The following is a 26980-nucleotide window of genomic DNA, read 5'->3' on the forward strand; positions in this document are numbered from 1 at the left end:
GACAAATTACCATATGATCTCACTTATAAATGGATTAATCAACAGAAGAAACAAATGAGCAAAATAGAGCCAGAGACATGGAAATAAGGAATAAATTGACAGTGACCAGAAGGGAGGGGAGAGGAGGTAATGGGGAAGAGAAGGGGAACGGTCATTCAGGAACAGGTATTAAGGACCCATGCACAAGAACAACAGGGTAGGGAATGACTATGGAAGCAGAGTGGGTAGGGCAGGGGAGAGCAATGGGGGTAAAATTGGGACAACTATAACTGAACAACAATAAAAAGAAACTATTTGAAAATATAATGATAGAAAACTTCCCTACCTTGGTGAAGGAAATCAACATATAACTCTGGGAAGCACCGAGTTAGAAACAAGTTGAATCCAAAGAGGCCCATCACACCAAAACACATTCCAATTAAAATGCCAAAGGTTAAAGAGAAAGAAAGAATCTTAAAAGCAGCATGAGAAAGACAGTTACCTACAAGGGAACTAACTCCCACAAGACTGTCAGCTGGTTTCTCAACAGTAACTTTGTAGTCCAGAAGGAATTGGCAAGAGATAACTCAAACTGATGAAAGGCAAGGACCTTCAACCAAGATTACTCATCAAACCTATCACTTAGGCTAGAAGGAGACATAAAATGCTTCCCAAATAAGAAAATGCTGAAGTAGTTCATCACCACCAAATCGGCATTACAAGTAATGTTAAAGGGTCTTCTTTAGATGAAGGGGGGAAAAATAAAAAAATATGAATGAAAAATGATAATAAATATATTTATCTACCAAAAATGACTTTAAATGCAAATAGATTAATGCTTCAATCAAGAGACATATGGTGGCTGAATGAATAACAAAACAAGACCCTTAACATATGTTGTCTACAAGGGACTCACTTCAGATTGAAAAACACACACAGATCCCTGGCTGGTGTGGCTCAGTGGTTGAGTATCAGCCTGTGAATCAAAGGGTCATTGGTTTGATTCCCAGTCTAAGGCATATGCCTGGGTTATGGGCCAGGTCCCCAGTAGAGGGTGCATGAGAAGCAACCACACATTGTTCTTTCTCTCCCTCTCTTTCTTCTTCCCTTCTCTGTCTAAAAATAAATAAATCTTAAAAACAAAACAAAACAACAAAACCACACACACAAAGTAAAAAGGATGGAAAAACATTAGATGAAAATGGAAAAAAAGAAAAAGCTGGGGCAGTTAAAATATATACTTTAAAACAAAAGCTGTAACAAGAGATAAGGAAGAACCTGGCAATTCCATTTTTGGTTTTTCATCCAAAGAAACCCAAACACTAAATTGAAAGGACATACACTATCCATATGTTCATTGGAGCATTATTTACAATAGCCAAGATATGGAAAGGTTGCAAAAAAGACTAAATCAATGTGAATATTTTGACTATAGTCTATGCATTGTAATTTGAAGAATGCCCCAAAAATGGGTAAGATTCAAGGATGACTTACTCTGCCACGTTCAACTTGTGTGGTCAACATAACCACCATGGAGGAGCCTTGTTCCCAAGTCATCTGCCAAAAATCTGTACAAGTGTGTGGTAATGGCCCTTGACAAGCAATATACTGATTTATGATGCTAGAAGAAGGAATTTCCATCTAAAAAGACAAAGATACAAAATTAAAATATTTTATTAGTATTTTTTAATATAATCAAGCATGTGAATATCATCCACTAAATAATAATTAAATAAAACGAATTTAGAAAAACTGCAAAGTCAGTATAACAAATCTTTAAGAACAATTTCTCATTTTATCTGCAGAAGAAATTTCTTGCTGATGGCTGATATTTATACAAATCTATTTTCCAATTGGTAGAAACAGAAATTCAAGTATTTTCCAAAGCACTGTTATAGTTTTAAGAGCAGTTTTACAGAGAACCCAGTTTCAGAGGTACAGACTTGGTCTCTCAACACTTACTGGTAAAATTGGTGAAGAGCAAAAATTCTGCCATTTTAGTTTAGATTTTACAAAAAAATGTAACATAAACGAATATGAGGGAAACATTTTAAATTCATTATTATTTCAGAAAGAGGTAAGATCATATTTGGGTAAGATGATGCTACATTTTGAGATGAAATTTTAAAAAAGAAAAGGTGACACATGCACACTGCAACTGTAAGGGTGAAAATAGAAGTCTCCCTTCTACCCCAGCCTGTAGTTTCTGTCCAGGAGAGCAACCCTTTCTTCTAGTTGCTAATATATCTGTTCAGAGATATTCTATATACAACAAAAATGAACATGCAAAATTATTTTCCTCTTTTTCTGTAAAACATAAGTGGTAGCATATAATGTTATTCTGCATCTTGTTTCTTTTTTCCCACTTTATCACTGACATGTTGTCAGATTTGTAAATAAAATTTCATTTTTAGTGGCTCTACTGTATAAATATACCATACTTTATTTAATAGACATTGAAATTGCTGCTAATCTATTTGCTACCATAAACAAAGCTGCAATAAATACTTTTGTAAACCTAATATTTTTGTGCACATTAAGAAACCTATTTGAATGGGCAATAGGTAGAAATGAGAATGCTGGATCAAAGTGTTATATGCCTTTAGAATTTTGTCAGATAGTACCAATTTGCTCTCCAAAGAGGTTGTACCTATTTATACTTTTATCAGTAATATATGAAAAATGCTTGTTTCCTGACAAGTGGCCTTAACATATCCATAACCCACAATCCACAATTCTGGAACTCCCAATGCTCTAAAGCAGGGGTGTCCAACCTGTGGCCCATGGGCCGCATGCAGCCCAGGATGGAATGAAGCCCAACACAAAATTGTAAATTTACTTAAAACATTACCTAGTTTTATTACTAAGTCTTATTACTTAGATATATACATTTTCTATATTAGTGATCACAAACTTGGGACTGGTTTGATGATTTTAAAAGTTACCAAAAGGGCTGCTACATAATTAGGGTTATTATGTGAGGGTTTTTTGCTTATCTGTGGTGGCAGATATCACAAAAATTATGCATGGACCTTTTTTTGCTCATCAGTTTTCATTAGTGTTTGTGTATGCAATGTGTAGCCCCAGACAACTCCTCTTCCAGTATGACCCAGAGACGCCAAAAGGATAGATTCCCCTACTCTAAAGTGTAACTTTGCCTTTTTCTTTTGGTACACCTGGTCTAACCTGGACTCATTTCACAGCAATATTTGACTTGAACTCATCTAAGACTGTTGGTGGAAATATCCAGTTAGCTGTTGAATACCGATATACTGATTATGGCTTGCTAGAGATATTACCTGTATTATGTATGGCATATACACTTAATAACTAAAAATAAAAAAAATCTGAATTCCAAAGCACATTTGATCTCAATCTTTCAGATAAAGAATATAGACTTAAATGTGGTATTATCAAACTTTCTGATATTTCAATCTAATAAAAGTGAAAAATGGTAATTCCCTGAAGTTGTAATTTGCACTTTTCTTTTTATAAATTTGAATGTATGCATGAAATAGCACAGTATGAACTGTGCTATTTTTCTAAGTGCTATAGTTGTGGTTTTGCTAAAAAAATAAAATAAAAAATGGAGATAGATACATATTAAAATAGTGAATTGTCATTATTCACAGATTCTGTATTTCCCAGTTTGCCTATTTAGTAAAATTTATTTGTAACTCCAAAGTACTTGGAGAGCTTTCATGATTATTTATAGACACATTAAAAGAGGAAAAAATTGAGCCACCCTAGGCGTACATTTCTAACTAATGTGGAATGAGATGTTGCTGTTCTGTTTTCCTGTTTCTGCTCTCCTACTATAAACAAGTGCCCTTTTTGCAATCTATTTAATTTTTGTGCTTGTTGTTAGTGATTTCACTGTCTAAAGTGGTCCCCAAGGGTAGTGCTGCATACTGTACAGTGTTCTAGGTGTAAGGAGGCCATGATATGCCTTATGAAGAAAACAAATATGTTAAATAAGCTTCCTTCAGGTATGAGTTATAGTGCTGCTGGCTGTGAATTCAATGTTGATTAATCAACAATGTGTACAAAATAAGGTATCTTTAAACAGAAACAAGATTTATGTATTGATCAGCTGACAAAAATGTTGTAACCAGAGGCTCATGGGTACCTAACCTTATATTTCCCCTTGAAGCAAGGATTCAATATTTGCTAATTCAGGGTTAATGAAGACTTTATAGACTATCATAAATAATAAAAATGGACTCTATTTATAAACAGTGATATATCTGGGCTTAAAAAATAATCTAGGGGTGTAGTGCTTAGATGGAACAAGACTGGCCATTTGTTGATTGTTCTTCAAGCTGGGTGGGTAACAGGTTTATGATGGGGGGTGAATCTTCATAGTGTTCTACTTTTGTACAGAATTGAAAATGCCATAACAATTTTAAAATGACATTTGCAAGAGCTTTCCTATGAACTATCTCTGCATAGCCTTTATTATTTCCATTGCACTGTATTTATTTCTTATTCATGTATAGAGCTATTTATATATTGAAGAAATACAACCTTTGTAGTATTTTTTTTTACAGATCTTTTTATTTTTAGAGAGAAGGGAAGGGAGGGAGAGAAACATCAATGTGTGGTTGCTTTTCGAGTACCCTCTACTGGGGCGTGGCCCGCAAGCCAGGCATGTGCCCTGACTGGGAATTGAACCGGCAACCCTTTGGCTCACAAGCCCGTGTTCAATCCACTGAGCTATACCAGCCAAGGTGCCTTTGTGGTATGTTAAAAATTCAGTTTCTCATTTGATTTTATAGTACTTTTTAAACATCCCTTGAATTAAACATTTCACATTGCCAAATCCATCAATCTTTTTTTATGGCTTAGACATGTATATAAGCTTTAAAAAACCTTCCCATTTCTGAGATATTATTTTTTCAAAGTTTTTTATTTATTTATTTTTAGGGCAAGTGGAAGGGAGAAGGAAAGGCAGGGAGAGAAACATTGATCAGTTGGCTCTTGTACGTGTCCTGTCCCAGGACTAAACCCACAACCCAGCCACGTGCCCTGACTAGGAATCAAACTGGTGACCTTTCGCTTTGTAGGATGATGCCCAACCAACTGAACCACACTGGTCAGGGCCCCTTTCTGAGATTTTAAACAATTCTCACATATATCCTCCAAGTACTTTCATGATTCCATTCCTTACATTTATATTTTGATATATGTAAAATGTATGCTGGCCTCAAAAGAATGTGAGGGTTAAGTGTTTATAGATAAATGATATAATGTATGGATTTATTTCAAAATAATTTGGATGTGTGGGGGCATGGGTAGGGGTATAGGTGAAACAAAGTTGGCTATGAGTTGATAATTATTGGAAGTTGAGTCATGTGCATAAACAGGTTCATTTTACTTTCTCCTCGACTTTTGTATGTTTGAAATTTTCTGTAACCCAAAATTAAGGAAAAAAGTAATAATTCCTTTTTTTCCCCGCTCTTGGTTGGGGGGACCCTCCTTACAACAATATATTTTAGACAGACCTAAGTCACTCATTACATAATCTGTTTTATCTTCAATGATTTAAAAGGCTATCTCTACCATAAAGAAAATTCTAGTCTTTATTTCAGCTTATTTCTGGACTAGACTATTCCATTCCACTGTTGCATGTATAGATTAATATGGCACTCCAAAACTATTTTTTAGAATTAATTTAAAAATATTTTTCATTATCTGAAAGTTTTAATATTCTCTCAAGGTTAGGCTTTTAACAAAAAGGAATAAATCTCAAAGTTTATAGTGGCCCCTCTATAACAATGAAAAAGATACAATAAAAATAAACTTACATTTATATAATTTGCATTGATGTAGTCTTCATTTCCCTTTAAAATGACCCGTGTAGCATCATCTGAAAAATTTTTATTTTATTTTTATAAAAAGTTTTAATAAAGCTATATGAAAAAGATTAAACTTAATATACAGAGATCATAAGTACTTACAAGGTGAAATATCTCTGTATCTATTTTTGGAAATGTTCTGAGGTAATTTGGCACAAGACATTGTCATTCCAGGTTTTTTCCGATATAGTTGCTAAAAAAAAAGGGTATGAATCCAGTAAGACATTAAGAGTTACTTTTTTGTTTTTCCAATTTGTTTCTATGCTATGAAACAGGTTTTATTCCTTAGAATACTTGATCTATACAATGATGTACCTTAGGCTGATAGGATAATAAACCAGATTCCCAAAGCTAAGTTTGGCACAATTTCTGACATGAATTATATATCATATTTTGAAGAATGGCAAGAAAGTGGAAACAATTTGATTTACAGCAAAAAGGTACCTGGAGTTTTGAATAGAAAATCTGTAGAAAACATTTAGCCTTCATTTAGTTTGTTTATAGTATATAAACCCAACTTCTTAAAAAATAAAAACTGACAGACCCTAAATGTCTTTTCATCACAAATGTTTTAGTCAGTTATCTATAACATATAATTCAAAGCAACAAATATTAATAGCTACACTGACAAAAATTAGAGGAGGATTAAATATTATAAGGTACAGAAGTCATTTTCCTTTAACTCAGGATTTTTAAGTCTGCAATCACCTATCTTCGTCTGCCAACTTTCATAAAAACAGCTATTTAATTACAGAAAAAAAATTAGTTTGACAACATATGTATTAAAATCTCCTTATTCCTCTCTTTTAAATAGGCATCTATTTGTGTGACAATAGTGGGTATTTTGGCAATTTTAAAAACTTTGTATTTTAGAATGTTTATCCCAACTATTCTCAGAATACCACTTTAATTTGTAAATAGTAACTGATAGATAAGGCAGTTAAGAAATCATACAGTATTACTTACATCAAACTGTGTCAGGATTGTTCCAGTGATAAGCCCCTCAGCTAGCTGGATCATTGACTCCCGCAGGGAATGGTCATCCTCGTGGACACTATCTAGTGGGGTTTTCTCAGGAATGTACTGGAAGTCTGGCTCATTTTCTAGCTTTTCTTCCACTACATCATAGACAGCTAAAACAAAACAAAACAAAACAAAACAAAAAAACCCACATAGAAACCGTAATGAATTAGTGAAAGGAATTTAGCAGATTTCCTCTTTAATTATGTGTCAGGAAATACTTTACTTATTTATAATTTATCACATCTGAGTCTGATGCCATGATGTCGGGAAGAAGAGTGACTGTGGAGCTGAATAAATTTGCTGTACCTTTGGGGAAAAGAAGGGTTCTTGGCCATTTTGCTAAAAATGTCTGTGACTTGAAGAGACATTAAGAAAAAGAGGAGCTGCCAAAATGCAGCTCTGAAGAGACCTGCCCTAATTCATAGGACCTAGGGCAAGAGTAAATAAAAGCCTGTATCATGTATGCCTAGATATGAATGGTTGCAAATAAAATGAACAGAGTTCTAACCAGAATGTTTTATCCTCTCTCCTTGACAGCTACAAAACAACCTGAGAGTCTAGATTTCAAATGAGATACTAGGCCAGAATTCACTATCACGGTAGCATGAGGAGAGCCAGACCCTAGACCCTGGCCTGCAGACCACCCTACTACTTTTTTACCAGCAGCTCCATTATTTAACATGGGAAAATATAAACATTCCCATGAACATCCCAGTCCATATGTAACCTTGTTCTACATACCTCTGCAATGACTTCATTTTAGCTACTTCCCCTGGTCTAGGGGTACATACATCACGTGAGCCAAATTGGGAGAATGGATTTGGAGAAATGGCCACGCAGGCCCAGGAAGTGGGCTCAGAGCTACTTGGACAGAATATCGAGGGCTGAAAAAAATCATCTTGGAAGGATGGGGAGGTCACAAGTGATGTACCCTTGCTCCTACAAAATCTTGGCAATGTGGGAGTAGGCAAAGTTGGAGGAAAACCAGAATACAGACTTCTAGAGGGTGAAGCCAGCTAGGGGGTCTACTATGCCCTTGACTAAGAGGTTTGGTTCCTGCTTAGATATGGATGAATTTTTAGGAATACATTTCTAAAATGAAGAACAAAAAGACAAAAAGGTAGAAATGTGTTTTGTCTAAGAAGAAATAAGATTTAAAGGGGAAAAGACCTGAAAAAATAAACTCTTTGTTTTTTGATTATACAGTAAGCCCTTACTTAATATTACTGATAGGTTCTTAGAAACTGAGATTTTTAACAAAATGACATACAGTGAAACCTAATTGATAAAAACTAGAGTTAAATTCCTACAGCATATTTCTGGTCACAAAAACATCACCAAACTTCTAAATAAAGATCCCAAACACTTCTGATATTAAACATTGACATAAGTGTGAGCTATATACACATTTAATAAAAATTAATAAAAACAACTAAGATAATTCTTTTCAAACCTGTTTATTCCAGTTTAGTGTTGCAGGTGGCCAGATATTCTCCTGGCAGCTCAGGGCACAAATGCACCCTGGACACGACAACTTTCCATCACAGGGCCGCTCACATACACATTCACACTCACTGAGACTGGGACAAGACAGACAGGTCAATTCACCTCATGTGCACATCTTTGGGATGTGGGAGGAACCCAGAGTCCCAGAGAAAACACATGCAGACATGGGAGAATGTGCCAACTCCACCAGGGGCCCCAGCTGGGAATTATTTTCTTTTTTCTCATCCATGTTATATTAAAATGATGTTCAACGAAACATTGTTCAAGGACCTGCTGTAAGTAATTTTAAGTAAAAACAGACATGATAAATCACAATGAAAATGAACACAGGTCCTGCCCAGATTTTGACAATAAAGTACTATTAGAAAGATCATCTGTCACAAAGTAAGACGCAGGTGAGTTCTTTTCCAAATTTAAAGTATAGATGAGGAACTGCAAAAAGGTTAAGACTTTTCCATTATAGGGGTGATGTCAAGATGGTGGCTTTACTCTAGGCAGCATGTTTCTCAGCTTCTGTGAAGAGGAAGGAAACTCGAGGATTGGTGGAGAAACAGAGCAAGTGGACTAGGTTACCGAATCACTTTTGAAAGCAGGACATCAAAAATTATTGCGATCACTGAAAAACCAGACAGTAAGGAGACTGCTTCAGGACAAAAGGGACCCAGGGATCAGGGCGGGGACTAGGGGTGTGCAGTCCCCAGGCCCGGTGCTCCCGGGTCTGCCTCAGGGCTCCCGGGAGAGGGAAGTCGCTGCTCCCTCCCCCAAATACGGGGTTGAGAAACTCCAGGGGAGAACGTGTTGCTTGAAGGAACAGATTGGCCAGTTGGACTGGGAAAAAATCGCCCAGGGACTATGAACACCTCCCCAGAGACCTGGGAGAAGTGAGGGCCTCCAGCCCACACGACCAGGGGCAGTCAGAAAATGCGCCCACATGCCTAGCTGGGTGGAAGTGCCGATTGGTGGACAACACAGAGGTGGGAAAGGCTCCGCTCACGCCCCATCGGGAAGCCTGACTCCCGTGCGCTGTGATCCTGGGAGGGACACGGTGCTTAGTGCGTTCCTAGTAACTCAAAAATTTCCAGCCAGCCAGACCAGGGGCGGCTGAGAAATGAGCCAACACCCCTAGCCCGGTCAAAGTGCGGAACGGTGGAAAACACAGAGCCGGGAAGGGCTCAGCTCGCACCCCATCGGGAAACCTGACTCCCGTGCCCTGTGAACCCGGAAGGGTTGCGGGGTGGCGCTTAGGGCAATCCTAGAGCCCGAATCTCGAAAGTTTGGTGGAGGGGTGTGCCCCTTTATGATTCCCAGGGAGGGCGCAGTCAATCCCAAAACATTGCAGGTGCCTCCTGAGATCATAGAGCTGGAACCCTGCAGGGACCCCGGAGTCCGGAAGAACGTGGCAGTGAGCTCCGGAGAGCGAGTGTTCTCAGGAGCGCCCAGGGTACCTGACAGGGTACCTCAGCCCAGGGCTGAGATCTGGCTGGGAAGAGAGAGAAGCATTTCAAAGGTCCCTCAGCCAGCTGAAACCAGCAAGATCAGAAAAACTGGTCTGGCCAGTTAGAAACCAACAAGAGGTTTTTTTTATTTTGTTTTGTTTTTGTGGCTGTTGTTGATTGATTGATTTTATCTTGTGTTTTATGTGACATTTTATTTTTCAATTCTTATTATTTTTATACCTCTTAATCCCTTATGTTTCTCTTCCATTCATCCTAATATTATTCTTTCCACTCCAAATTTCTCTCTCCTGCACTGCATCTTCTGTTTTTCTTTCCTTTTTTTTTATCTTGCAAGTTACTGTAAATTTGTATTATCTTTTTCTCACTTTTGCGACATTTTTTATTTTAATAGTATTTTGGTATTCTTTGTCTTTCTGTATAATCTTCTTTGCTTGGCTGGTTATACTGTCATTTGATAGGTTCCCCCTGGTATCTCAGTCACAATGTGTTGATAATTTACTATCCTTCATCTGTGTTCCATTAATACACCTCTCAAGGTTCTATACTCTTTATTCTTGTTATCTAGATCTCATCAATTCTGCCACAAGACTGTCACTTCACTATTACTGTTAATAAGACCTAGTCCATACAATTGTAAATACTACTCAATACCCCTACCTGATCTCAGCCCACTTTGCAATTTTCTGAACTATACCATGGTGGGGGTTGTCTCTATTCTTTTACACACTACTCCTATATACTAATCTTTAATCCAACCCTACCTTAGAATCGGACCTCCCACAGCCTCACAGCTTTCTAGATCCAACTAACAATCCTCTCATCCCCAATAAGAGTCTTTCCCTCTTTCCATCCTTTCTAAAACGTGGATAGTGGGGTGGAGGATCATGGTTAACACTATAAGGAGCCAAAGGCTAACGCATCTCTTCTCTACTGGCTGCTAATGTAAATATCATATAATACTGTCTTGCTGTCTTAAATCATTTTGCCTTACTCCTCCAACTGATCACAAAAAAAGAGTAGGGGGAAGCTGTGAACACTAGGAAACACGAAGGAGATTGCACCACTGAATCTCACAAATACTCTACCACAGAAGTTCACACCGTAATTACAGGGAATCAGAACAGATCAATTTAAGAAACAAGAAGAAACAAGAAGAAACCCACGAACAATGAGAAAACAAAGAAACAACCCCCAATTGAAGGGAAACGAGGAAGCCTCAGGAAAAATGCTAAATGAAACACAGGGAACTCAACTATCAGATAGTGAGTTCAAAACAATGATTACCAGGAAGTTCAATGAACTCACAATGAGCTTTCAGAAATTAGAGGGAAACTTCATCAATCTCACTGCAAACTATATAAACATGAAAAAGGAAATAGAAACTCTCAATAAAGGTCAAGAGGAAATGAAGAATGCAATTTCTGAACTGAAGAACATAGTAGAAGGAATGAAAAGCAGTATTCATGAAGCAGAAGACCAGATCAGTGAATTGGAGGATAAAGTAGAAAAAAAAAACGCCAGAAAGAGCAAGAAAAGGAAAAGAGGCTGAGAAAGAATGAAGTGGGATTAAGAGAAATGCAAGACAATATGAAACGTAATAATATCCATATAATAGGGATACCAGAAAAAGAAGAAGAAGAAGAGCAAGGGATAGAAAACCTATTTGAAAAAGTAATGATGGAAAACTTCCGTAATTTGATGAGAGGAAAAGTCCCACAAATCCAGGAAACACAGAGAGTCCCAATCAAGAGGAACCCAAACAGGCCCACCTTAAGACACATCATAATTAAAATGGCAAAATTTCAAGACAAAGAGAGAATCTTAAAGGCAGCAAGGGAGAAGGAGGAAGTAACATACAAGTGAGCCCCAAGAAGGCTAACAGCTGACTTCTCAATGGAAACACTTCAAGCCAGAAGAGGATGGCAAGAAATACTCCAGGTAATGAGAACCAAAGCTCTGCAACCAAGCCTACTATGTCCAGCAAGGCTCTCAATCAAGATAGAAGGCCAAATAAGAAGCTTCTCAGACAAAAGAGGTCTAAAAGAATACACCTCGACCAAACCAGCTCTGCAAGAGATTCTAAAGGGACTGCTTTAAGGAAGGGAAGGAAAAGAGAGAGTGAGAGAGGAACACTCGTACATAAAAGACAATGAATAAGTTTCTATCAATAATAACCTTAAACGTAAATGGATTAAATGCTCCAATCAAAAGACACAGAATAGCTGAATGGATAAGAAAAAATGACCCACATATCTGCTGTCTACAAGAGACCCACCTCAGGATAAAAGACCTGCACAAGCTGAAAGTGAAGAGCTGGAAACAAATCTTCCAAGCAAATGGACAGGAAAAAAAAAGCTGGGGTAGCAATACTCATATCAGACAAAATAGACTTCCAAAAAAGGTCCATAAAGAGAGATCCAGAAGGTCACTTCATAATACTCAAGGGAAGAATCCAGCAAGAAGACATAAATATTATAAATATATATGCACCCAACATAGGAGCACCCACATACATAAAGAAAATCTTAGAGGACTTCAAGAAAGGTATTGACAGCAACACAATTATAGTGGGAGATTTTAACACCCCACTATCAAAAATGGACAGATCTTCCAAACAAAATATCAACAAAGATATTGTGGCATTGAACAATACCCTTGATGAAATGGACTTTACTGATATATACAGAGCCCTCCATCCAAAAGAAGCTAAACATACATTCTTTTCAAATGTACACGGAACATTTTCAAAGATAGACCACATGATAAGACACAAAACAAGCCTCAAGAATTTCAAGAAAATTGAAATCATACCAAGCATTTTCTCAGACCACAAGGGACTGAGGCTAGAAACCAACCCCAAGAAAAAAACCCCAAACACTCAAAATCATGGAGATTAAATAGCATGCTATTAAACAATGAATGGGTCAAGAATGATATTAGGGAAGCAATCAAAAAGGTTTCTTAAAACAAATGAAAATGAACTCACAACAACCCAAAACTTATGGGACACAGCCAAGGCAGTCCTGAGAGGGAAGTTCATAGCCATAGAGGCCCACCTAAAAAAGTTAGATATATTCCAAACAAGCAACCTAACCAACTTGAGGAACAACAACAAAGGCAGCCCAGAACAAGCAGAAGGAAGGAAATAACCAAGATCAGAGCAGAATTAAATGACATAGAGACTAAAAGCACAATTCTAAGGATCAATGAATCCAAGAGCTCGTTCTTTGAAAAGATAAAGTCGACAAGCCTTTAAGCAGCCTCATCAAGAAAAAAAGTGAGAAGACCCAAATAAACACAATCAGAAATGAAAGAGGAGAGATTACAACAGATACCACAGAAATACAAAGGATTGTAAGAAATTACTACAAAGAACTGTATGCCAAGAAATTTGAAAACCTAGATGAAGTGGACACATTTCTAGAAAAATATAATCTTCCAAAACTCAATGAAAAAGAAGCAGAAAGCCTCAACAGACCAATAACAGCAAAAGAAATTGAAGCAGTAATCAAAAAACTCCCAACACACAAAAGCCCTGGACCAGATGGTTTCACAGGAGAATTCTACAAAGCATTTAAGGAAGAGCTAACCCCTATCCTTCACAGACTGTTCCAAAAAATCCAAAAAGATGGGAGACTCCCAAACTCTTGTGATGAGGCCAACATCATCCTAATTCCAAAACCAGATAAAGACACAACAAAGAAAGAAAACTTCAGGCCAATATCACTGATGAACACTGACGCTAAAATCCTCAACAAAATACTGGTAAACCGCATCCAACAATACATTAAAAAGATCATACACCATGACCAAGTGGAATTCATTCCAGGGATGCAAGGATGGTTCAATATTCGCAGATCAGTAAATGTAATACATCACATAAACAAAAGCAAAGACAAAAACCACATGATCATATCAATTGATGCAGAAAAAGCATTTGATAGGGTACAGCACCCATTCATGATAAAAACACTCAGCAAAGTGGGAATAGAGGGAGCATTCCTCAACATAATAAAGGCCATGTATGAGACACCTACAGCCAACATCATACTCAATGGGCAAAAACTAAAATCTTTTCCACTAAGATCAGGAACAAGACAAGGCTGTCCACTTTCACCACTTCTATTCAATATAGTACTGGAAGTTTTAGCCAAGCAATCAGACAAGAAAAAGAAATAAAAGGCATCCATATAGGAAAGGAGGATACAAAACTTTCACTGTTTGTAGATGACATGATAGTGCACATAGAAAATCCTATAGACTCTACCAAAAAACTGCGTGACCTAATAAATGCATTTGGCAAAACAGCAGGATACAAAGTCAATATCCAGAAATCAAAGGCATTTCTGTACACAAACAATGAAAGAGCAGAAGCAGAGATCAAGGAAAAAATCCCATTTGAAATAGCAAAAAGAAAAATAAAATACCTAGGAATAAATCTAACCAAAGTGGTAAAAGACCTGTATTCAGAAAACTATATAACACTGAGGAAAGAAATCAAGGAAGACACAAACAAATGGAAACATATACTGTATTCATGGATTAGAAGAATTAATATCATCAAAATGTCCATACTACCCAAAGCAATTTACACATTCAATGCAATACCTATTAAAGTACCAATGACATATTTCACAGATATAGAACAAACACTTCAAAAATTTATACGGAATTATAAACGACCCTGAATAGCTGCTGCAATTTTGAGAAAGAAGAGTAAAGTAGGAGGGATCACAATACCTGACACTAAACTCTACTACAAGGCCACTGTAATCAAAACAGCCTGGTACTGGCATAAAAACAGGCACATGGACCAATGGAACAGAATAGAGAGCCCAGAAATAAACCCAAGTCTCTATGGTCAATTAATATTTGACAAAGGAGGCAGTAACATAAAGTGGAGTAAAAATCGCCTCTTCAACAAATGGTGTTGGGAGAACTGGACAGCCACGTGCAAGAAAAATGAAACTTGAGCACCAACTTACACCACATACAAAAATAAATTCAAGGTGGATAAAAGACTTAAATGTAAAACATGACACCATTAAAGTCCTAGAGGAGAACGTAGGTAGGAACATCTCAGATATTTCACAAAGAAACTTTTTTACTGACTTGTCCCCTAAAGCAAGGGACATAAAGGAAAGAATTAACAAATGGAACCTCATCAAAATTAAAAGCTTCTGCACAGCTAAAGAAAACAGTATCAAAATGAAAAGAGAACCAACTGCATGGGAAAACATATATGCCAATGATACCTCACACAAGGGTTTAATCTCCAAAATATATGAAGAACTTACAAGACTGCACTCTAAGAAGACAAGGAATCCGATTAAAAAGTGGGCAAAGGACTTGAACAGACACTTCTCCAAGGAGGACATACAGAAAATCCAAAGACACATGAAATGATGTTCAATATCGATAGCTATCAGAGAGATGCAAATTAAAACCACAATGAGATACCACTTCACACCAGTCAGAATGGCCATCATAAACAAAGCAAAAAACAACAAGTGTTGGAGAGGCTGTCGAGAAAAGGGATCCCTAGTGCACTGTTGGTTGGACTGCAGACTGGTACAACCACTATGGAAAGCAGTATGGAACTTCCTCAGATAACTAAAAATGGATCTGCCTTTTGCCTTGCAATTCCACTGTTGGGACTCTATCCTAAGAATACTAAAACACCAATCCAAAAGAACCTATGCATCCCAAAGTTCATAGCAGCACAATTTACAATAGCTAGATGCTGGAAGCAACCAAGATGCCCATCAGTAAATGAATGGATCAAAAAACTATGGTACATTTACACAATGGAATTCTATGCAGCAGAAAGAAAGAAGGAGCTCCTACCCTTTGCAACAGCTTGGATGGAGCTGGAAAACATTATGCTAAGCGAAACAAGCCAGGCAGTGAAAGACAAATATCATATGATCTCACCTTTAACAGGAACCTAAACAACAAAACAAAGAAAGAAGCAAAATATAACCAAAGACAATGAAATAGAGGACAGGCTGACAGTGCCCACAGAAGAGAGTAGAGGGAATCTCAGGGGACAGTGGGAAGGGTTCATGGGAACAAACTTAAAGGACACATGGTCAAAAACTAAGGGGACGGTGGTAATGGGAGGGAAGTGGGGAGGGTTGGGAGGGGGGGCTGGATTGGGAGTAAAAAGGAAAAAACTGTATTTGAACAATGATTAAAATAAAATTTAAAAGAATAGGCAATATGTCATTCACTATGTAAATAAACCTATGCTATACTTTGATTCACTTTGTTAGCAATAAGGAGTAAGTCAGATTGTATTCTGAAACTGGCCTCATATAAATATCTTGATGAGTAAAAAAAAAAAGACTTTTCCATTATAGGGACTTTTGCTCATAATCTGGGTCTGTACTAGTCATGCATTTGTGAGCAGATAATGGAATGTCTAGGTGCCAAAATATCTTCAAATATAAAATGGGGTAAGTCATTTGTTGCATTGGTTGGCTGTAAAGTTTAAATGAGAATATACAAAGAGTTCAGGCATACAGATAGCATTTAAAAACCATTAGTAAGTTCTTTAGTATCTATTATCAAGAGAAAACAAAACAAAATAAAGAGAATGTTATACTTAGTATAAAATTTAAGTGGCTTTATGTGACAGAAAATGCCTAATAATAAATAATAATCACCTAATATAGATCTAAATGAATGAGTTCTTTGAAAGGTCAAAATAGAATGTTGTGTTGAAATCCCCTAAATTTTCCTAGAAAGCAAATTCTGTATCATGAAAACAAAAAAACCCACAAAGTAGAGAAGATGAAATGAAAATGCCTAATTGTATCCAACAGGCAAAATGAGTTTTGCAATTTTTTTCTTGCAAATTTTACAGGGTTGGGTATGGTATGAAAATAGAGTTCTAATTACATTTTATTTCCCTATGGTATATATTCAGCAACTGGTAACATTGCATTAACCATTAGTTACTCTTGTGGCTAAAACGATGATTAATAGCAAACTGTTTAGAACAAAGCTAGAAGAATATGTCTAATGCTGGGATATAGGCATATAAGAATTTTTTCTCAGAGGAGAATAATAAAGTTGCAGGAACTTGAAACAATGCCATATCAACACTGGCTGAAGGATCTGGGATTAAGGAGGAAGGAGGGAGGATTGTGATAAAATCAGCTCTTGTCAAAAAACTGAAGGAAGAAGGATTAAATTTATTCTGTATAACACAAAGTGACAGAATTAGGAACAACAGGACTGAAGGAAGTTGGATTGTTAGTTCAATTAACAGTTTAAGCTATACAAAGAAGGAATGACTGCTTCAGGAGCCAAGGAGTGCTCCACATCAGCAGGATGTTCTTGAGTTTGTTTCAAAGGAACTCACATAAGTCAGCAAAGGAGCCAGAGCTTATAGTATTAGGGTTTCTATAAGCCTGGGACTCTGACTCTGGAGAAACACATCAGTTGTCCAGAGCAGGAGATGATGATTAGGTTACTAGGCATTCTCTACTGAAAACATAGACAGGATTTTTTTTAAATGCTTTACCTAAAGCTTGTTACAGAGTTTTCTAAAAGTGGAACAAAGTTATCTCGTTCATTCAACAATTATCTACTGATTAAATACTACTACTATTAGAGCAAGTGGAGGAAGGAGGAGGCCATTTTAGCTATGGTAGCCAGGCAGAAAGGACTTTCTGAGGATGACATTTGAGCAGAGATCAGAAGTGAGTGAGGGTATAAGTCATACTAAAATCAGGAAACAATGTTTTAGGCAGAAGGAACAGCAAGAAAGCTAGCACAAAATAGAGTGAGCAAGGCTCAGTGGTAGGGCAGGAGGCCTAGAATTTAGATTTTACTCCAAGTGTGAAAGGAAGCTACTGTGCTTTGAATAGGAAACTGACATGAGTTATGTTTTAAAAAGCCTACTCCAATCCCCATGTCCAGTAACAGATACTAATAATTATGAAAAATATTCAGTGCTCCAAAGAGTACTTACCATTCGGTCGAACGAGAAGTACGAGTTCCCCAGAATGTCTCTCACAGATAGCTTTAATAAACAGGACAACCTGATCGTGGGTATATTCTGCAATGTTCCGACCATTGATCAATACAACTTGGTCCCCTTCATTCAATCGAGGGACACAGAGGTCAGCCTGCAATGTAATGCAAAAAAGGTTTCAGATTTGTACATAGCTTTCTAAAAGTAAAGCACAAAACTTTGTATTTATAGACTCTTTAGCATGAAAACTAAAACTACATATAGCAAAGCATCTATCCATTCACTCAACTACTTAAAAAAAAGATATAAATCTAGCTTTCCCTGGAAGATACCTTATTTTTTTCCTTCTTCATTCAACAACTTTTCCCCTGATGCCCTATTAGGTGCATAGCCATACAGATAAGACTAGTTATCTCAATGTCACTAGATACAGTCAGCCTTCACTTTGCACTGTCCAGATATGCACAAATTTCAGTTACCACAGTTTAGTCAAATAATACCCATCTCTCAATAACATGGTACAAATTTCAATTATTATATATTCATTGTAAATAATTGCATAAAATACAATCTTTGCTGCTAGCTTAACAGTTCAAAAATCACTACATAAATAATAGACATACATCTTGATCAATGACCAAACACATCACTTCTTTTAATGTCTGTTGGTAATTTGTCACTGTGTATCTCTTACTCACTTTATGCAGAGACAACAAAGTGTGTACTTGTGTTGTCTCCTTGTCTCCCAATGATAAACCCACAAAAAATGGATAATCTAAAGAGAAAATTGACCAAAAAAGTTAAAAGTACAACAAAGAAACAAAAAGTGATACTATAAATGGAGTTACAGAAGAAATAGCTGATGATGAAAATATATACTACTACTGTGTAAAAGACTATACATAGAGAAAGGGATTTAGTGCAGGTGAACTTATCAATATAAATGATGACAGTGATGGTAATAAAAAGGATGAAGATGTCCGTGAGGACATGATGATGCCATAAAACTTTTCATTAAAGAAACTCTTGGAAACATTTTACAGTATTAAAAATGAAGAGGACAAAACATTGGAAGTAAATTCAAATTTAGAAAGGATTATGGCAATTTGCCAAGGCAAGAAAGAATGCTCACTCTGTATTTTAAGTTAAATGACAAGAAAGATACAAACCCTATTCAAACTACTTGTGATTAGTTTTCATCAAGAAATAAAATACTTAAATTCTCCATGTTTCTAATGTTTAGACTTACAGGATACTAAATCAGTATTAGTTTTATTATTTTTCATTTCCCTATAGAGTTATAAAAGAAAGTAAGAGATTTTAATGTTTTGATACAAAATTTAAAGTTCACAGAACCAACCATAATTTTCCCCATTGATTAGCAAGGTCACTTTGCACAGTTTCAGCTTAAAGGGTCATTTTCATGGTCCTGTACAACTGTGCAAAATGATGACTGCCTGCATTTGATTGAGAAAACAATTAAAATAGAAGAGATAAACAGAAATAAGGACAGCACATATGAGAGTCAAGTTTGAAGGATGATAGGTCAGACAGAGAAGGAAATGATGGGGTTGGATCTCACACAAAAAGATACTTCCTGTGGCAAAAGCTTGAAGAAATAAAAGCATGACTACTCAAATTCACTACAAAGTTAATAAAATACAACCTGATAGTCCCATTGGTGAAAAGAGCACTGGTTTAGGAGCCATGCTCTTCCTCCACTGTTTATAGAATGTGTGATCTTAAAAACCCGAAACTCTGAAAATGGAGCAGATACCTGCCCTAATTATTTCAAAGAGGTGTGAAGATAAAATTGATATAATTATGCAAAGTGTTAAAATCTGGAGAATTCAAAATTAGGTTTATGACAATTCTTTCTAGTTGCTTCTTCTTCTACTGCTTGTAGTGAAGCAGATGACATTTACACACTCCTTCTGTGCATTAGCAGTGTGATACTTTTGTGCACCAGTTTGGTCCAAGTTTTTGTAAATGTCTTAAGATACCCAAAGAGTGGTAAATTGGGAGATATTAATAGTACTGGGAGAAACATAGTGGGTTATATCAACAGAAGTTATCCTCTCACCTTAATTTGTGGATAGTATAGTTAATGAAAAGAGGAGATGGCCTATGGGTTAGGGAGAAGATAGTTATGAATCTCTAACTGTACCTTGCATATATCCACTGATATTTCCAGAGGATTGAGGCTAAAAGGGTAGTATTAACTAATATCCTATAACATGCACAGATTTCTTTTTTAACCCATTATCACTGGAGGAAACTCTCTCATGCTTAATCTGCTTTTTCAGGTACCGTATTTTTCAGGCTATAAGACACACCCCCCCCAAATCCAGGAGGAAAAGGGGAGTGTGTCTTATAGTCCAAATGTAGTTTACCTGACTCACTGTGTGTGTGTGTGGGGGGGGGGACAGTAGTGGAGTGGGGTCACAAGTTATTAAATAGTTCACATTTTTTTGCTTCAAAATTTTTTTTCCTATTTTCCCCCTCTAAAACCTAGGTGCATCTTATGGTTTGGTGTATCTTATAGTCCTAAAAATATGCTATGCTTACAATTTTTTATTAGCATATCATTATGACCTGGGAAGTCAGATGAACTATACAGTAACGTAAATTTTGTTGGAGCAACAGCTGTTGGCTCAAAGATGATCACGTAGTAACTAAAATATTACTTTAATTGGGAATTATTTTTTCCATTTCAGAAGAATTCCAATATATAAAAAAGATATTAAAATATTTAACACCTGTTTTCCCCCCATCAATTAAGATGGGGTTTCCAAGTGGAAGAATGTGATGGTCTCTAAATTAGTAAAGTAACAGAAAATTGATAAATTTCTATTGCTTCAATTTGTTCTAAATTCAGCCAATATATATGGACTATAGTTCTATGTGGCAGAAAGGAAAAATATACCGATAATTTGTATAGCCAAAAAGGAAAATTTAGAGCCACAGAATTCTGTTTGGAAGTGAACCATCCATAGAACATTCCCTGACCATCCTTTATTTAATTGAAAACCATCCATATTCACTGCTCAGAGAAATCAATATTTCTTTTGTGTCATTCACTATTACAAAAAATATTTATTAATATTTTTATTTACAAAATATTTATTACAAAAAAATATTTATTAATCCCATTAACCTGATGATACACTATTAACGTCTTAAGCATGTTCCCAGGCTTTTTAAATGCAGTATTATCACTCACAATTAAACTCACAATTAAAAAACTGGATCAAACATACATGTGGAATTACAATACTCATTTTATAATAGCTTCTTATGAACATATTTCCATATAAGAATAGAGCTACATTATCTATTTCAATAGCTGCAAAGCAACACATAATTTATTTCACCAGCTGGAATGATTTACATTTGACTGCCCCGATTTTTAAATGTTATAAACAATACTAAAGTGAACATCCTTGTATATCTTTTGTTCTCTAGTCCAAGTGTTTCATTAGAGACCTTTACTAAAAGTAGAACTGTCAGGTCAAAGGAAATATATTTGACTTTAATAAGTTTTAGTTTAAATTTTTGTTTTTAGCAAAGTCAAACATCACAAAGTTTAAAGCACAGGTGGCAAACACAAGGCCTGAGGGCTGATTGCGGCCCTCCGCCTTGTTTATCCAGCCTGGCACCTTGTTTCTACCTGGTGGCAGCGCCAAGCTCTGACTTAACTGTTAAGGAGCTGTTACATTTATACAGTCCTAAAATTACATTCGGTCCTTTGAAAGCAACCTTGAGGCTGATGTGGCCCCCAATGAAAATGAATTTGACATCCCTGGTTTAAAGAGTTAACTAGGTCTATAAAATTAAGACCAGAAATCATTTCTTGTGTTCTACCCTACCATTTCTCCCTCTTGAGTCAACTTCTTTCAGCATTTTAGCTGTATCATTTGTATCTCTACATCATAGTATGTAGTATCTCTACATAGCACCCCTATTTTTCCTTTAGTTTTCTATTTTAGACATATCTAACTTCCTGCCTGATGAGAATTTAGCAATCTTTCATTGCTTCATCTGCAGCCCCAAACACATACATATTTCTCATTAAATATATATTAAATAAATAATGTTGGATTATTTCCCCCATCTTTGTCCCCATCCTTCATATGCATAATAGGTTCAAAAGTCATTTTATACATTATATCCATGGATATACAATACCCTTTAAAAGAGGACACTGGATCCAAACTGGATCTCTGCTTGGTTTCTTTCCCAGGAGTCTGTAATTTATACAAGCTTAATCACAAGCTAAATTACACAAGCTAAATGGGTGCTGAGCTAGTAATATGTAAATGTGGAAGTTACTAGCAGTCATATCTACATGGACTGAGAAAGAAAACAGTAGTAGCTATACAATTTTTATTTAGCAGAGATTTAGGAGTCATAATTATATCTGAAGGTAGAGTGTATCTGGTACTGATGTTACAGGATTTGACCTGAAGCTACAGCTAATTACACTGTTTTTATTCAAACTAATGTATTTAGAGTAGCTTGAGAGATGAGGCCAATTCAATGTACAAAAGGGTTTGTACTGAGAGAGAAGAATGGAACATTCACACACAAAAAAATTAGAGATAAAAAACAGTGACAGATGAGTTCTTTCTAGAGATCTGACTATATTCCTGTCCTTGGGTTTTGTGAGATACTTATATATAGCTACATGATATTTTTTTTCTTGATGGAGCAGTAAGAACTATTTATTTTATTAACCTGAATCCCTGAATATTTACCTTTTAATATGCGACAAAATGAAAATTGCAAATAAAACATTTTTGCTACAAACTGAATTATGATGGTTTTCTAAGAGAAAGCTGTATTTATGCTTAAACCAGGGATATTCCACAAGTAAATACCCTGTTATTTGTACCCAACAAAGTCCTTAAAAACCAAAACCATATAACATCCTTAATTAATTTTGGCTGTACTCTTCAAACCAACTTTGAGGTTGCTGAAAAGCACCAAAAAAAGGGGCACATCTGGCCTCTTTCTCTTAGGCTGCTGATTTATATACATTTCCAAGGAGCAGGGAGATAGTTAAATGATAAAGGCTGATGACTAAAAAGTCCTTGAAGAACATTTAGGTAAAGTAGGCAACAACACAAATGGAAATGTGCTACACATCAGAGCAATAAAGATATGGCAGCAATAATTAAGAGTTGTCTTTATGAAGGTTCATGAGTGCTGAAGCTGAATGGGTACCTAAACTGTTTTCTCTATTTCTGTTTAGAATGTTCAAAACAAAAAGTTAAAAAAATTGTCCTTGGAGGGAAAAAATAATCACTGGTACTATTTCTATTTAAAGAAAAACTTTTTTAAACATCAGAAGGCAAATAGAATGTAAGTAAACAATTCTAAATGAAAAATTAGCAAACAAAATAGCAAAATGAATAAAAGATATATCTGTCTACATCTTGCTGTTTAAAGGGTTATGCTGTTAGAATCTATTAACACTTTATAAGCACAAAGTCATAAATAGCTTTTTTGTAAAAACAAGGATTTTAAAAACTCTTATAGACAGAATGAAAACTAACTTCTTAGCAATTTAAATATTCAGCCAACAGCATTAAATACTTGACATATTAAAATAAATGATTTAGTTATTTCCTTTATTTATTAAACTAATAAAAATAAAATAAGTACACATTCTTGAAAATAGGATTTACTTGCAAGATTTAGATAACTCACAGGTGTTCCTGGTGCTACTCGGGACACAATCACAGGCATCTTCTGATCATATCCTCCCTTAAAAACACAGTAAATCAAATATTACTCAAATATTAGCAAAATAGACACATCTTAATTTATAAATTGAGTACAATATAAAATTTAGATTACCTTTACATTGAATCCAAATCTTCCATTTTCATCAGGCTTCATTCTGATTAGAACAAGGTTATCGTGTGGAATACCACCATTAGGCTTAAAAATACAAAAATAAATAACTTGTAATTTTCTTCATTTATAATCTATCCTTTGTATTCACATCAAGGATGCTTTTTGTATGCTGATATTAAATAGTATATAAAAATTATAATTTAAATTAAAATGTTAACTCAGAAAAGTAAATTTTAAATAACAGGACTTAATGAATGGCATGTTACCACAACTAGATATATTATCTCATGCCTCTATGTTACTGCATGCTAGACTGTAAGTGCCAAGTGGAACAGAAGTTTTACCAATTCGTTTTAACTCATTACTCACAATATCTCTATAATCTTGCTTAAAAGCTTTATATGTAGTAAGTGTTCATAAGTGTTACTCCCTCAGCTTTCTAGAAACAGCTTTATTGCATATAATTCACATACTATATACTTTACCCAATCAAGGTGAATAATTAAATAATTTTTACTGTAGTGAAAGAATCATACAAACATCACTATTATTTAATTTTAGAATATTTTTGAACTTCCAGCCAAGATGGAGGTGTAGGTAGATACACACTGCACAACCAAAAAAAAGGACAACAAATTTAAAAACAAAAAATAACCAGGACTGCCACAAAGTTGAGTTGTATGAAGTTCAAGACAACTGAGGATTTGCAGAAGAAATGTTCATCCCAACTGGCAGGAGTGGTGGAGATGGGCATCCGGGTGGGGAGGATTCATGGCAAGGCAGCTGCTGGAGGACCAGACTCAGCAAGGTGGCCTCTGACATAGTGGGTGGTCCCACATTTGTTTGCAGATAAACTGGGTGGAACAACTGGGGAGCAAGATAGACCATGCAACCCAGGGATCCAGTGCAGGGAAATAAAGCCTCAAACCTCTGACTGAAAAAACTTGTAGGGTTTGAGGCAGCAGGAAAAACTCCCAGCCTCACAGGAGTTCTTTGGAGATACACACAGGGTCCTACAATGGACACAAACCCACCCACCTGGGAATCAACACCAGAAGGGCCCAATTTGCTTGTGGGTAGTGGAGGAAGTGACTGAAAGCCCTTGGAGAACTAAGCAAGCAGTACTGATCCCTCTCGGACTCTTCCCCCATATACAGCATCACACCACAGCCAACTGGGTTGCCCCAACCTGGCAAATACCTAAGGCTCTACCCCTTACTATATAACAGGCATGCTGAGACAAAAAAAAAATATGGCCCAAATGAAAGAACAGATCAAAGCTCCAGAACAAATACAACTAAGTGATGAAGAGAGAGTCAACCTATCAGATGCACAGTTCAAAACACTGGTAATCAGGATGCTCACAGAAATGGTTGAGTATGGTTGCAAAATAGAAGAAAAAGTGAAGGCTATGAAAAGTGAAATAAAGGAAAATGTACAGAGAACCAACAGTGAAGGGAAGGAAACTGGGACTCAAATCAATGGTTTGTAACAGAAGAAAGAAATAAATATTCAAGCAGAACAGAAGGAAGAAACAAGAATTTAAGAAAATGAGGAGAGGCTCAGAGACCTCAGGGACAACTTTAAATGTCCCAACATCTGAGTCATAGGGGTGCCAGAAGGAGAAGAGGAAGAGCAAGAAACCGAAAACTTATTTGAAAACATAATGAAGAAGTTCTCTAATCTGGCAGAGGAAATAGACTTCCAGGAAGTCCAGGAAGCTCAGAGAGTCCCAAAGAAACTGGACCCAAGGAAGCATGCATCATGGCACATCATAATTACATTACCTAAGATGAAAGTAAGGAGAGAATTTAAGTAAAAGCAGCAAGAGGAAGGGAGGCAGTTACCTACAAAGGAGTTCCCATACGACTCTCAGCTGATTTCTCAAAAGAAGCCTTGCAGGCAAGAAAGGGCTGGAAAGAGGTATTCAAAGTCAGGAAAGGCAAGGACCTACATCCAAGATTACTCTATCCAGCAAAGCTATCATTTAGAATGGGAGGGCAGATAAAGTGTTTCCCAGATAAGGTCAAGTTAAAGGAGTTCATCATCACCCAGCCCTTATTATATGAAATATTAAAGGGACTTATTTAAGGAAAAGATGATAAAAAATATGAACAGTAAAATGACAACAAACTCACAACTATCAACAACCAAACCTAAGAAAACAAAGACAAAAATGAACTAGCAAACAACTAGAACAGGAACAGAATCAGAGAAATGGAGATCACATGGAGGGTTATCAGCAGGAAAGGGGAGGAGGCAAATGGGGGAAAAGATACGGGGAATAAGAAGCATAAATGGTAGATATAAAACAGAAAGGGGGAGGTTAACAACTATGGGAAATGTAGAAGGCAAAGAACTTGTATATATGACCCATGGACATGAATGAAGGTGGGGGAATGCTGGTGGGAGGGGAGGTGCAGGATGAAGGGGAATAAAGCAGAGAAAAAAATGGGACAACTGTAATAGCAAAATCAATAAAATATATTAAAATAAAAAAAATATTTTTGGTACTCCCAGAAGAAATCTTGTATTTATCAGCAGTCATTCCCTAACCCCTCGCCCATTTCCTAAGTCTACTGAACCACAAATCTATATTGTTTTTATATATTTGATTATTCTAGACATTTCACATATATAAAGTTATATAATACATGGTTATTTGTTACTGCCTTCTTTCACTTACCATGTCTTATGCCTGCTCTTTGAGAGTATCTGGCTAATTCTTACCTATCTCTCAAGACACACCTCAGAGCTGATTACTTCTGGGAAGGCTTTCCTTAATTCCATAGATGGGTAAGTTATTTTAATACACTTGTGAATTCCCTATAATCACTTCTAATTACAGAACCTATACTGCCTTCAAATTGTCTTCCAACTTTCTTGGTATAGATCCCATCCCCTCTTTCATACTCAAGAGTATTGCTATAGCAATTCTCTACTCTCCTGCATTATCCATTTCCCTCTCCTCTGGGAAACATTCTTATTTCTCCCTTTAAAACAAACACACACACACCCCTCTTCTCTGGACTCCATTTCCCCATCCAGCTACTGGCCCATTTCTCTCCTTCTTGCTACTAAACTTCTTGAAAGAGGTGTTCACATTTCCTGTCCCTCTTAAACTGTCCTCTTGGAGTCAGGTTTTTACCCCTACACTCCATGAAAAGTTTTCCAATTATGGTCACCAAAGGTTTTCACATTGCTCCAGTGTTCAATTCTCAGTCCGCATCTTACTTGATTTACTAGTAGCATTTGACAAGTTGATTATTTTCTCTGTGACTTTCTTCCCATCAGTCAGTTGGCTACCTTTC

At 36.3% G+C, this 26980-nt stretch overlaps 1 protein-coding gene across 4 annotated transcripts in view; it reads right to left on the bottom strand.

The window, feature by feature from the left end:
* PTPN4 (protein tyrosine phosphatase non-receptor type 4) overlaps positions 1 to 26980 on the bottom strand; it is a 288687-nt gene that overhangs the window by 25129 nt on the left and 236578 nt on the right. For all 4 annotated transcript variants that reach the window (XM_045825868.1, XM_045825866.1, XM_045825867.1 and 1 more), the window contains 7 exons: positions 23670 to 23753; positions 23520 to 23576; positions 17805 to 17961; positions 6804 to 6970; positions 5940 to 6030; positions 5787 to 5848; positions 1474 to 1620 (listed from right to left, as the gene is read on the bottom strand). In XM_045825868.1, the coding sequence (XP_045681824.1) occupies positions 1474 to 1620; positions 5787 to 5848; positions 5940 to 6030; positions 6804 to 6970; positions 17805 to 17961; positions 23520 to 23576; positions 23670 to 23753 (765 nt within the window). The remainder of the gene's footprint in view (positions 1 to 1473; positions 1621 to 5786; positions 5849 to 5939; positions 6031 to 6803; positions 6971 to 17804; positions 17962 to 23519; positions 23577 to 23669; positions 23754 to 26980) is intronic.

The sequence above is a fragment of the Phyllostomus hastatus genome, unplaced genomic scaffold (genome assembly GCF_019186645.2).
Source record: "Phyllostomus hastatus isolate PE091 unplaced genomic scaffold, TTU_PhHast_1.1 phas_scaffold_60, whole genome shotgun sequence".
In the NCBI taxonomy this organism is placed as follows: domain Eukaryota; kingdom Metazoa; phylum Chordata; class Mammalia; order Chiroptera; family Phyllostomidae; genus Phyllostomus; species Phyllostomus hastatus.